Source organism: Corvus brachyrhynchos, unplaced genomic scaffold (assembly GCF_000691975.1).
Source record: "Corvus brachyrhynchos isolate BGI_N302 unplaced genomic scaffold, ASM69197v1 scaffold80, whole genome shotgun sequence".
Lineage (NCBI taxonomy): Eukaryota > Metazoa > Chordata > Aves > Passeriformes > Corvidae > Corvus > Corvus brachyrhynchos.
This window is the reverse complement of record NW_008236769.1, coordinates 10,797,322-10,809,334: the sequence shown is the minus strand read 5'-3', so window position 1 is coordinate 10,809,334 and position 12,013 is coordinate 10,797,322. Positions and strand designations below refer to the sequence as shown.

General features: G+C 39.4%; 1 protein-coding gene across 5 annotated transcripts in view; it reads left to right on the top strand.

Moving 5' to 3' along the window:
- The window catches only part of MSANTD1 (Myb/SANT DNA binding domain containing 1), a 45,377-nt gene that overhangs the window by 30,672 nt on the left and 2,692 nt on the right, over window positions 1–12,013 (top strand). For all 5 annotated transcript variants that reach the window (XM_017727711.1, XM_017727714.1, XM_017727712.1 and 2 more), the window contains one exon: window positions 4,422–4,706. In XM_017727711.1, coding sequence (XP_017583200.1) covers window positions 4,422–4,706 — 285 coding nt within the window. The remainder of the gene's footprint in view (window positions 1–4,421; window positions 4,707–12,013) is intronic.

Here is a 12,013-nt window from a genome sequence, read left to right as displayed (position 1 = left end):
TTTCTCACTTCCCGGTGTTTCTTACCTCATTTTTTCTGCCTGGCTTGCTCAATCAGGCAGTGATTTGCCCAGTTTCAAAGTGTTAATGTTTGGCTCATCTTGCTCTCTCGTTTCTGGACTATTGCATTCCAGCCTTCATATTGTCCTGTTTCTTTTAATATCCTCATGTTTCATTAAAACAAACAAAACCCCAACTCTTATCTTTTGGAAGCAAGATTGCTGTGATGAGTTATGCTAATGACTGAGGGCAGTAAATTAATCTCTGCTTCAGACTCCAGTTTTTCCAGGGTTACATTTACCTCAATGCAGGCAAAGGCTCTCAACTGTCTCACTAGGTTTTCTGGACTTCTGGCAGTTGTAGAAAATATACTTAAAAGTCAGTAAATCCTGGAACTTGACATTAGTATTATGAAGGCAGCTATTTGGTTTGTTTTACCAGAAAGTTCAAACATCACCACTATTGCAGTGACTGTTCTCCCTATTTACCTCCACCTGCAGCATTTCTACTTCTCTTCCAAAGGACTGACACTCCCTTTCCCCTTATCTTCTCATCTCTTCCTCTGTTTCATCCTTTTTTCTGTGTGTGTGAGCCAGACTCCGTACAGGTAGATGATTGCTGCTGGTGCTGCTTTTAAGCTAACACAGTTCCCTTGTCTACCTCCTGGTAGAGATCCCTTTTATTTAGCTCAAAGCTATGGTAGGCAGTCAGAAGTAGAAGAATTCGTATCCATTCAGTGTATTGAGAGCCAGAGAACCTGGGTTTACGTAACTGCAACTCTACAGCTCTGTGAGCAGACAATAAACAACAGCTCTTCCTTCAAAATTGTCATAGTTCTGTAAAAAAGGGGGTCTAGGTACACAGCTGAGCTCAAACAACAAAAAAAGGGTACCGACCTACTCAGGGAAAATGCCTGTGCCTGAAACCTTTCGACTGAATCACAGAATGGTTCGGGTTAAAAGGGACCTTTAAAGACCATCTCGTTCCAACCCCCTCCCATGGGCAGGGACACCTTCACTAAACCAGGTTGCTCAAAGCCCCATCCAAACTGGCCTTGAACACTGCCAGGATGGGGCATTCACAGCTTCCTGGGGCAGCCTGTTTCAGTGGCTCACCACCCTTACTACAAATTTCTTCCTTATATCTAGTCTGAATCTACAATAAGGTGTTCCTGGACCTTTCTCTTTTCCAGGCTGAACAATTCCAGCTCTCTCAGCCTGTCTTCATGGCAGAGCTGCTCCGGCCCTCTGAGTATTTTTGTAGCCTCCAGGTTTCAGGAGAGCAGAGGGGCAGAATCCCCTCCCCCAGCCTGCTGCCCATGCTGCTTTTGCTGCAGCCCAGGATAATGTTGGCTCTGTGAGCTACAAGCACATTGCTGGCTCATGTCCAGCCTCTCATCCACCAGCACCCCTAACTCCTTCCCTGTAGGACTGCTCTCAATTTCTTCATCCCCCAGCCTGTATTTAGACCTGGGTTGCCCCAAAAATCACCACAGGGGTGGGTGATTTAATGAAAGCAGATGCAGATAATAAGGCTGAGGATACTTGGTATCTTTATTTCAGATAAACTGCCCAGATGTCTCAATCAGGTGTGCCTGCAGCAGAGTTTTCAGAAATACCAGTGGTAGAAAAGGACTGAGTCAGGAATGATCTCTGAAAGTTTGTGAAGATTGAGGGAGGTTCCTGGGGACTGAAGAAAGGCTGTTGAATCTTCAGAAAAGGCAGGAACAGGAATTAAATGTTCTTCCCTTCAACTCCTTGGAAGATCATTGAGCAAACAGTCTTGGAAGCAATTTCCAGTCATGTAAAGAAAAAGATGGTGACTGGGAGTAGCCAGAATGGATTTACCAGCACTGAATTTACCAGAGTGACCTGCTTGGTTTCTGTTTTTAAAACACTAGATCTGTGGATAAGGGTAGAGCAAAGTATTGTCTAGCTTGACAGTACAAACCCTTTTGACACCCTCTCCAAGAGCATCCTTGTGTCCCTGCTGGCATGTTATACTCCAGATGGAAGGACTACCAGCTGGGTAGAAAACTGTCTGGATCTCTGGGCACAGAGAGTAGTTGTTGGTGGATTGTATTCTGCCTAGAGGCTCATTCCCAGTGGAGGACTGCAGTGGTTTGGAACTGTTTAATACCAACAATCCAAAGGAGAAGGTGGAGTGCATGTTCACTATTTTGCAGATGATGCCAAACCGGGGGGCTGCAGTCTGCACCTGTGAGGGCAGGACTGACACTCAGAGGGACCTAGACAGGCTTCAGAAATGGGCTGACAGGGATGCCATCAAATTCAACGAGGACAAATGCAAAGTCCTCCCCCTGGGATGGCCGAATGCCCTGCACTGGTACAGGCAGGGGACAGCCTGGCTGGGCAGCAGCTCTGCTGATGGGGACCTGGGGCTCCTGGCTGACATTAGGCTAGATACAAGCCTGTCCCCTGAGCAGAGTCAGCAGAGTATCAGCTCTAAGCTTGTCCTGTCCTTTTTGACATAATGTTTTGCAGTCCTGAAGGCTCAAACCATGTCCCAAGAAGTCTTAATGCAGCTGCTGGACTTGGCAGTGGCTGAGATTGTGCTCACCCGGGCTTTTGCCATCTCACCCGTGGGGATGACTGACCATGGTGAAAGCACTGCGTAATTGCAATTCAGTTTTAAACTCCATAGCCTGAACACACTGGGGGTTTCAACACAGGCAAGCAAATGTGGCATGTAGGCTTGGCTACTAGCTTATAGTGGCATAATTGATATGTTTTTCATGCAAATGGCCTAAACAATTGAACTAAAAATAATTTATATTAATTGATGGTTGTTGTCAGGCCTGTATTTAGCTATTTTCTGTTTGTGCTGGATGGATATGCATGTATTTGTAGGCTGTGCTTGATATTCTCTATGAAATCACAGCAGTAGGTTGTGAAATATGTATGAAATTAAAATTTTGAATGCATAGAGGGCATAAAAGTATGTATGGCTGTGAGGCTTTGCTTTGCAGGACTATGATGTGCATTTCTAAATAGCTGGAAAAGCTCATCAGACCTTACAAGGACAAGGAAAAAAGAATCCTCAAATGGCTTTAAAATCTAAGCAATCTTACTGCCTTCTTTTCTCACTAGTGGATTTCCCCTTACTCTAAGCTGAGAGTGGTTTAAAAGGGAGAACTTCAAGTTCTCACTTTTAAGTCTGGCACCATTTTTTCCATGTTTACATGTTATTTAATTCTATCCCTTGCAGGACTGGTGGGGGCAAGATGGATTCTGAGAAGGAAAAACCTGAAAGGCTTCAAGAAAAAGAGGGTGGGCCAGGTGTCCAGGAATAGTTTTTATCCTTTTTTTTTTTAAATTTTTTTTAATTTCCTGCAAATGCAAACCTCTAGCTGTGAGAATCACAGTTGGTTCAGCTTTTTGTTGATTTGAATGAAATCTGGTTTATGAAAATGGAGCATTTGTCATTGGTCTTGCCTTTCCTGTTGTGTTCCCTTCCTGCCTTTTGATTTAGAGTAACAAGATCTGAACTGGGAAAGGCAAATGAAATGAAAGTTTGGGACTCTAGTTGTGCTCTGGAATTTCTTTGAGATGTATACTTCATCTATTTACCTCATTTTATATTTCTCAGTAAAAGAAAATAAAGTAACACTGGGTACCAACTGGGATAGCAGTGAACTTGTCTGCAGACTGAAAAATAAATCTCATAGTAAGATACATGTGAAAGACAAGGTCATGGTTGATAGTCCACTGTAATGTTTTTGTGCATGCTGTTTCTAATGCATCATTAACTGTATTAGTTGGTGTTCTCGCTCTCTTTTATTTATTTATTTATTTTTTTTGGTAAATTAATGAAATTCTGTACTTTTGCTTACACGGATCTTTATTCTGTAACAAATGAACAGACATCTGTATCTATGGTTGTTACGAGGATGTTTACCAAGGCAATTCAGGGCTTTTAGGCAATACTAGAAAAAGGATATGCATTATATCTATAGCCACTTGTATTCATTATAGGAAATAGATACTCTTTCTTCAAAGCATGGAAGGACAGGGCTGCCCACAGTTTGGTAAGGGCTGTGGTGTGTTGCCTACTCCTGTTGTCAGGGGCTGCTGTCAGATTGGTTAGTTGGGTATTCTGTAAGGGGAAGAAAATTATTCAACCACCAACACAGTCCTGTTTCCATTAGAAGTTGTAATGTTCTTTATTTGTACTGAATTTCATTTGGGGTTTACATGCAACTTTTTATCACAAGTCAAACCTAGGAAAAGAACCTGAAAGGCTTCACTGGAGGTTAAAGAAGAAAAGTGTCTAATTTTATTGTCATTAAAAGCATTCAGTTCAACTCCTAAATGTGACCAGAACAAATGTTTTGAGATACATCTGTATGAAAAGTACTTTTTATAGGAAAACAAGCTTTAATGTTTTGTGCCTTTTCTTACAGGAAATTAAAATGCATGACTGACAGTGAAACTGTGGCACCTGACTGGCCTTACTACAAAACCATTGATAGGATCTTATCCAAAGTGACAGACCACAGCGATGTGAAAATGCATGAAAATCAGCAACCAGGTCCTTCTACATCACAGACAGAGGCCTCACAGTCTCCATCAGCTAAGTCTACACCTCTGTATTTGCCATATAACCAGTTTACATATGAAGGAAGGGAAGAATGCTTTGAAGATGAACATTCAGAGAGCTCATCAAGCTTACTTTCCTACAAGCTGAGGTAGCATCTATTTTCCCCTCTTTTTAGTGTTCTACAGAATGAACCGAATTTGCTGTGTAAAGGGAACACCCTCACACATTTTTCTCTAGCAGCTCTTGTATTTTTTCTGTAAATCGCAAATGAGATCTGTTCCCCAATCTCAGCCACTTTGCTGAATTAGGCCATTTTCTTTATTCCTTTATGAAAGACTGGAAGGGAGTAGGAGAACTGGACAAAAAGTTGTATATTATTGCCAAAACTCAGCATGCATGTCACGGCTCACATCAGGGAGAGTGTTCATAAAAGCAGTACAGGCATGTTCAAGAGAGTCCCGCGGTGCAATCAGAGATATAACATACTGCTTAGATGATTTTTGGCTTGCTCTAGTTCTGCTTTTGATACGAGTATGAAATGTCTCTGGCTTCAGTTATTACTAAAATGGTGAAAAGATGCAAAATAAATATTTCTATAGACACTGAGAAGCTGCTAATGCAGTTTGAAAGTACATTGCAACATTTTAAATACTATTGAGAATGTAATTTTTTTCAGAGTAAATGCTACTTTGAGATGCAAACATGTGATTCTTTTTTTTTTGTTTCGGTTTTTTTTTGTTTTTAATATGATTTGAGTTCCCTGGAAGGCAGCTTTCTTAACAAAAGGCAGGGTTGTACTCTTGGTACAAGTTTTAGACTTTACTGGTCTTATTTTTCATCCAGAGTGGTGTGAAATAAGAGTTGATTACAGTTTTCTGGCAGGAAAAAAGTTGATCCTAGAGATCCTTATCATGAGTCTGTGAGGCTTTAACTGTAACAGTAAAATTACCTGTCAGTCATGCAACTGTAAAGATGCTGAGCTGGAAGAAGAACCAACCAAACAAGTTTGAATTATTAGTTCCAGACCCACTCTTGGATGATTGAAACTAGGGTAAATTCATTCAATCATTCAAGCAAATAGTCTTTGAATAGCTGATTATTTTAAAAAACTTTTTATTTTTTTTTTTGGCAGCCTAATATTTATTAGGATGTGTAACTTTTGAACTATAGCAACCTTAGTGTTCACAAGCAATGATTTTTTTTCATCCTAGTTCATTGTAAGTAGTTGATATTCCTGATACACAAACTCATTGACTTTAAGATTTGCAGACTCCACAGTCATGTTTCAGATGCAATAACTTCATTTCCAATTTGATTTACAATAACATTATTTAATATTTAATTAGAAGGTCACATTTCCACAAACGTTGCGGAGTTTATTCACTTGACTAATTGATAACATCAGGTTTTTTAAAGATGCAGGATGTTAAGATTTTTCAGCTTAGGGACAATTCCAGGACAACACAGATTTTGTACCATAAGGAAGGACAGAGGTCACCACACCCGGTTTCACTACAGAACATGGACAACCCTCACAGAAGTCAAGTTAATCAACCCCAAACCCACATCAGTTGTGCCACAGTTTGCAGGTGGACCCCCACTCTCAGGTAGATGCTTTCATTTACAGCTAAAGTGGACTTAAATCACTCAAACCAAATTATTTCTATAGTGATAAGCTCTGGAAAGTTTGGGCTATGATGCACTTTAGTCAGCTTCACATTCTGTAGTTTATTTTTTTAAACTTTGTCGAAGGGAATTACCTAACCTCTTCTAGTAAAAAGTATTTTAACTTTACTTGGCTAAATTTAGAAACTGCAGCACATTTAAATCAAGCCTCTAATGGCACAGGCTGGCTTTCAGCTGGCTGCAAGTCTGGGGCAGGTAACGGCACTCAGTCCTTGCAATGCTGCTGTTGCCTGCTGGGAGTGGCTGCACTGGCTGGCTCAGGATGGTCTGGGAGCTGGAGGGAAGGGCAGGGCAGTTCTCAGGGTGGTGGGACCTCCATAATTTAGGAATGCAGCCATGCTCTCGCAGTCTCCACTACGAAAGAATTTTGTGCAATAGAATATTGTGCATATAATTTAACAGCAAGGTAGGTACACATTTGCAAGTTAAAATAGTCCCCTGTTTTTTAAAAAAGGAGAAGTTGAGCAGTAGATACCACATGAGAGATCAGTGTAATATTACAGGTGAGCATTGTGATTGGATTAAAAATTAGAAGGCACTTGTGATAATGGGGCATGTGTCTGGAAGGAGAAAAAGTGTTATTCCAATAGTCATAGGGGGTTTGAAAAGCTTGTCCAGCTTTCATCTGTTTAATTTAGCCTGATGAATGAGAGCAGAGTAGGGAACCCTTTCTTAGCCAGAAGAAAATACAGTGCTTGCTAATGATACCAGATGGGTTAAAATCACTTAGAGCTGCCATGGTTAGACAAGGAAGTTAATTCTTTTAGAGTTACTAGTGGAAAATTATGAACTGAGGAAGCAATTTTCAGCTTAAGCAATTAGTGTGTCATCCTGTATTTGAAAAACACTTTGAAATAGCCAACAAGAGAGAAAAGAATTAGCATAAAAAGTTTGGGACCACCTTGGCTTTTTTATCAAATCTCTTGCCTCTAAACAGTAGACAGTTGATCCAACAGGTACAAAAAAGGAACTAAAGACAATTCCGGGAATTGAAATCAAAAGAACATTTTAGGTCCTCAATTTCCCTATTTTTGTACTTTACTGTTACGCAAAACAATTACTTTGAAACCTATTTTGAAAAATACATGCACGTCTATATGTAAAATACAGATGTGTTTTGCAGCTGTACATTTTACAACTTACACCACGGGACTTTTTTCTTCCTTAATAAAAATCCTAATGTTATGGCAACAATGGATAGTGAAGAAAACTTTCAAAAGTAGTTCTTTCTAAGTAACTTATAAACTTCTGAAAACTTTCCTGTTATTCCTTTAAACTCTCCAACACAGCTTTAGAGTGTCAGCTTTATGTTTTCCAAAGTATCTTTGAACATAGCAGGAGGCTACTTGGCTATATAAATTGTAACTTAAAAAAAAAATTCAATTGAATGTTTAGCTTTCATGATAGCAAAAAATGTCAAGTTTTCTACTTCAATCAGTACATACATATTGTTGAGCTAAAAATAGTTGAAACTGGTTTTCTTTGCATTTCTTTGAGTTTGGGACGTTCTTACAAAACCCAAATTTTGCTAGTTAGTGATAATAAAATTAATGTGAGATAAAATTAATTTTAATTTTTGTTTCAAATGTGTAGATGAGAAAAACATTTGGAATCCCTTTAAAGGGGCACCTGCTATTTGTTTAGTATTGTTCTAACACTAACACTATTGTACTGTACAAAACATCTGACAATAATAGAATTTTTCTATTATGGTAACAAAATATAATGCAATGTGGTGGAGTCTTGTACTGCAGCTTAAACTTTTAAAATTCAAATTCCTGACACCACTCTAAGTGACTTTTTATGTAATTAAAATCGGTGTTTATTCACCCTGTGGATTAATTTATGGTCGTTGTTTTCATTGTAAAGTAATGACAGAACATAATTGTACGGACTGTGAAAATGGTTCAGAGATTATGTGTTCTGCCATTTCTATTGTACTGAAAATGGGGGTGAAAGAGTTACTGTCATAGATTAAAAGACCATAATAAAACCACTGTGTCATCTAGTCTGACTTCCTGTTAGATACCATTTGAATTTGGTTATTCTGATGCAGAGCCCAGAAAGGTTATGTAGAGGGTTCTGTCACATCCTTCCCTCAGCAGGGCACTGCTGCACTCAGGAGCCCCCTGTCTCTGCTGTCCTCCACTACTTTGTTTCTATGATTTGTTTGATTCTGGGAAATGTTTTGCTGAATGTCTGGTCTAGATCTGATAAATTCAGAAGATGGAGAATTCACTCTTCCCTTCTTTCTCATGATAAGCAAGCCCTTGTCTAAAACAGTCTCTTTTTTCTAATCTGAATTTAGTGAATGAAACTTTCAGATGTTACTTCCCCTTACCTTTCTTTTCAGTATATCGGAGAACCTTTCAGTGTTTTTTGCTTTCTGGCAAGGTGGTTGTGTGCCATGATTGCACTGTCTTTAGTATTTTTTAATTTTTAAATGTAGATTAATTAATTTGGTCCAGAAGGTTTACACAGGGAGAAAGAGTGAGAATTGGTAACATGAATTAGCCAAGATATGAATTAAAAGAAGTGCATTAAAACTCGGTGATGATGCTAATTTGGGAAGCAACAGCTTTGGCAAAGCCTTTACTATTTCTAAAATTATGCCACGGCTATTTAAATCTGAATGGGCATCATCTACAAAGAAGTTTGAGCTTTAGGCTATGTGCATTATGTAGTGCGTCTTAGCTCATTATGCAGGCTTGTTATCCTAGCAAGGTGCTTTGCCCAGGCTCCAAGCCATTTTTGTGATTCTTTTCTGTGCTTTACTTCAAGGATGAGCCTTGTTAATTCCTGAATGCATCTGAATGCTTGAATGAGCCTAGTTTACCAGAAGATCCAAGTTGCCCCATCCTCAGTCCTTATACTCTGAAGATCTTTGTATCATCTCTAATATTAATATTGTTTATTTCCAGATCATTGTTAATTTATTTTTCGTAAAGACATGGGTTATGGAGGTCTGCTTGGATTTGTATGTAGCTAAAAATGCTAAAAAGCAAAACAGCAAGAAACAGCTGTTTGGTGTTGAAAGCCATAAATTCCAGGAACTGATGGTTCTGGAGACCTGTTTGCTGTGAAGTAGTCAGAAATTAGGAATTATTGTTAGGGTTTTGTGGAGATAATAGATTTTGATAAACAGAGAACTCTTTGTATTCAACTCCTGCTTCATTAAATATTCACACAGGTCCCTGAAACAAGGTGTATTGGATAAGTGTAAGCAATCAATCAAGGAACTTTTAATTGAACAGTGAATTAAATTTATATTAGGTAGGCAGACAGCAAATGCAGTTGAGACTTGCCTGTTATGTTGCCTGATTCTATCTGGAGGTTTTGCTTTGTTCCCCCTCGTGTCCATTACACACTGTCCTTTCTGCTCAGTCTCTTAGATGAGATGGAGCAATTTCTTTCCCTTGGTTTGCTTCCTTGGAACTCTGCGTGTCTGTTTTAGAGCATAGCATGGAATTATCTTTGTGAGGTTCTGCTTGAAACATGGTTCCAATGCCAGAGGTCTTCCACACTTTGTTCATGTGGTCAGGGGAATACCAGTGCCAGTCTCTTGTAGGTTCCCTGCCATAGACACTGGAAGCCCAGCAGAAAATTGTATTTTCCTCAAAATCTACCTTCAGAGACTAGGCTTGGCAAAGAGGGAGGTGCTTCTTGGGCAGGTTGTGGATGCTGTCAGGATCTGTTGCACCCCTGTTGTCACAGAGGTGTTGGCTGCACAGGAATGCAACATGGAGAATGGGCAACAGGAGCTGATTGATGCTACAGCAATTGTCAGTCGTTTCTTACACTTGTGCCTATACACTGGCAAACTAGACATGCTCCTAGCTGAAACCGTTTGAGAATAGTGATGCTGGTCGGGTTACTTGGTGCTGAACCCATATTCCTATCCCTGCTTCCCTCTTTTGTATATATGACGTTGTTATAAAAGTTATTGACAGAGAGGGGTCTCTAGGACACCTAGAACTTCTCAAGAAAGATGTCTCAGTATCTGAGGAAACACTTCAATATTCAAATAACTCCTTCAGGCATCACTGGACATTTTACATTATTTCATGTTGCGAGTGTTCTTTGCTCGTAAATTAGATTCTTTAGAGCCTTCTTTTGTAGACCCATTCTCAAGAGCTCCCTTTCAGGACGTATTCTGCAAGAGGAGAGGATTGTAAGTGCCAGGTCCTTACTGCAAACTTGTGGGTGGCCACAGAACCCTTTCACTGTCAGTCAGTGGAGAGAAAAGGAGATTGGGACCATCACCAAAGCTAGGGGTTTCTGAAAATTTCTGAAATAAATCTTTCTTTTCAATGAAGGCTAATTACCAAGTTGTGTTTGTTACTGTGAACAAATGTAGAGAGTACTTGGGAGACCTTGAAGAATCCTTGTGTCGTTGCTTTGGGGGCACTTCTCTGTGCTGAAACACAATTCTGAGCTAGCACTCTTCAGTGAATACTTTTTTAGTTATTAGCAGACTGCAGATAGTGCTGACAGTAAAAATTTGCTGCTTTTTTCTCTCTGGAGCTGTGCAAGGCAGTTACTGTCTTGGAGGTATGGTTTCATGTCTTACAGTCTTTTGATGGATTTAACTGAAAAACAGGTAAATCCTTTACAGACTCTAGGAAAACACTTCAAAGATTCTTTTCTCCTAAAAATGAGGCTTATTTTAGATCTTTCAATCTAAATCACTCCATCTGAGTTTTTTATGGTTTTTTTTGTTGTTGTTGTTGTCTCAGTGGAAATTAAAACCCAAATGGTGGCTACTGTTACCAAGAAAGACACACAATACTCAGTGTATCTCAGCACCATTGACAAGCCTCAGATTTTCTCTCTCATTCCTTACTAAGGACCATTCTCACCAGTGCTTACTTTGACAACACACAAGCCCTCTTGTGGAGTGAGTTCTTACTGGTTTCAGGCAAGAGATCTTACCACAGCTGCTTTCTAACACTGTATGGGAAAGAGAATAGAGAATCATCAAGTTTTCAACATTTAAATCCTCTGTGAAGACAAGTTTAAATTCAAAATGTGACTTTGGCTAAAATAATACCACAATTTCAGAAAGTTTCTTGCTCTGCCTACCAGAAAGCATGCATTCTTTGTGAATGTGAGTGCAGTGATGGGAACCTTGGAATAACCGATTCAGTGTTGTCCTTAGACTGCTGTAGATCTTTTCCACTGGCTTGACCTCTTTGAGGACCACATTTGAAGTAAAATTCTGGCCCTTAGAGTTAATGGGAACAAACAGAATTTAGCATCAGCCAAGACCCATTCTCACAAGATTGTGAGACTGTGATGATTTTGGTGATCAGCAGCAAGCTTGACCCACAGTTTGAGCAGAGCCACATGTATTTATTTTATTCACGTTTATTTGATGCTCTAAATCAAATATGCTATATAGAACCTGCAAAGCTGAGTTTATTGTATACCTTCTAAAGTTTTATTTAGCATAAAGTTGATGACTTCTCATTTGCCATAGCACCATTGTGCCAGTATAATATTGATGAAGTTCTTTGAGTTGTACAGGTAACTTTAAAGTCTTGGGCATTCTGAAAGTCAATGGTCTTTGTTCACCCTGTTAGTGTACATGAAGGAAGATTGTTTTTTTTTTTCTCTATGGATTCAATAGCATTTAATTTAATCTACTTGTTTATTTCCATAGATCTCACCCTTTTTGGGTCACTGCACGCTTAAATGTCAAGGGGCTTGTGTCTTTTTCTTATATTTGCATTAAGCCTTTCAGGTGCTAAGGATTGTTTCTCCTGCTGA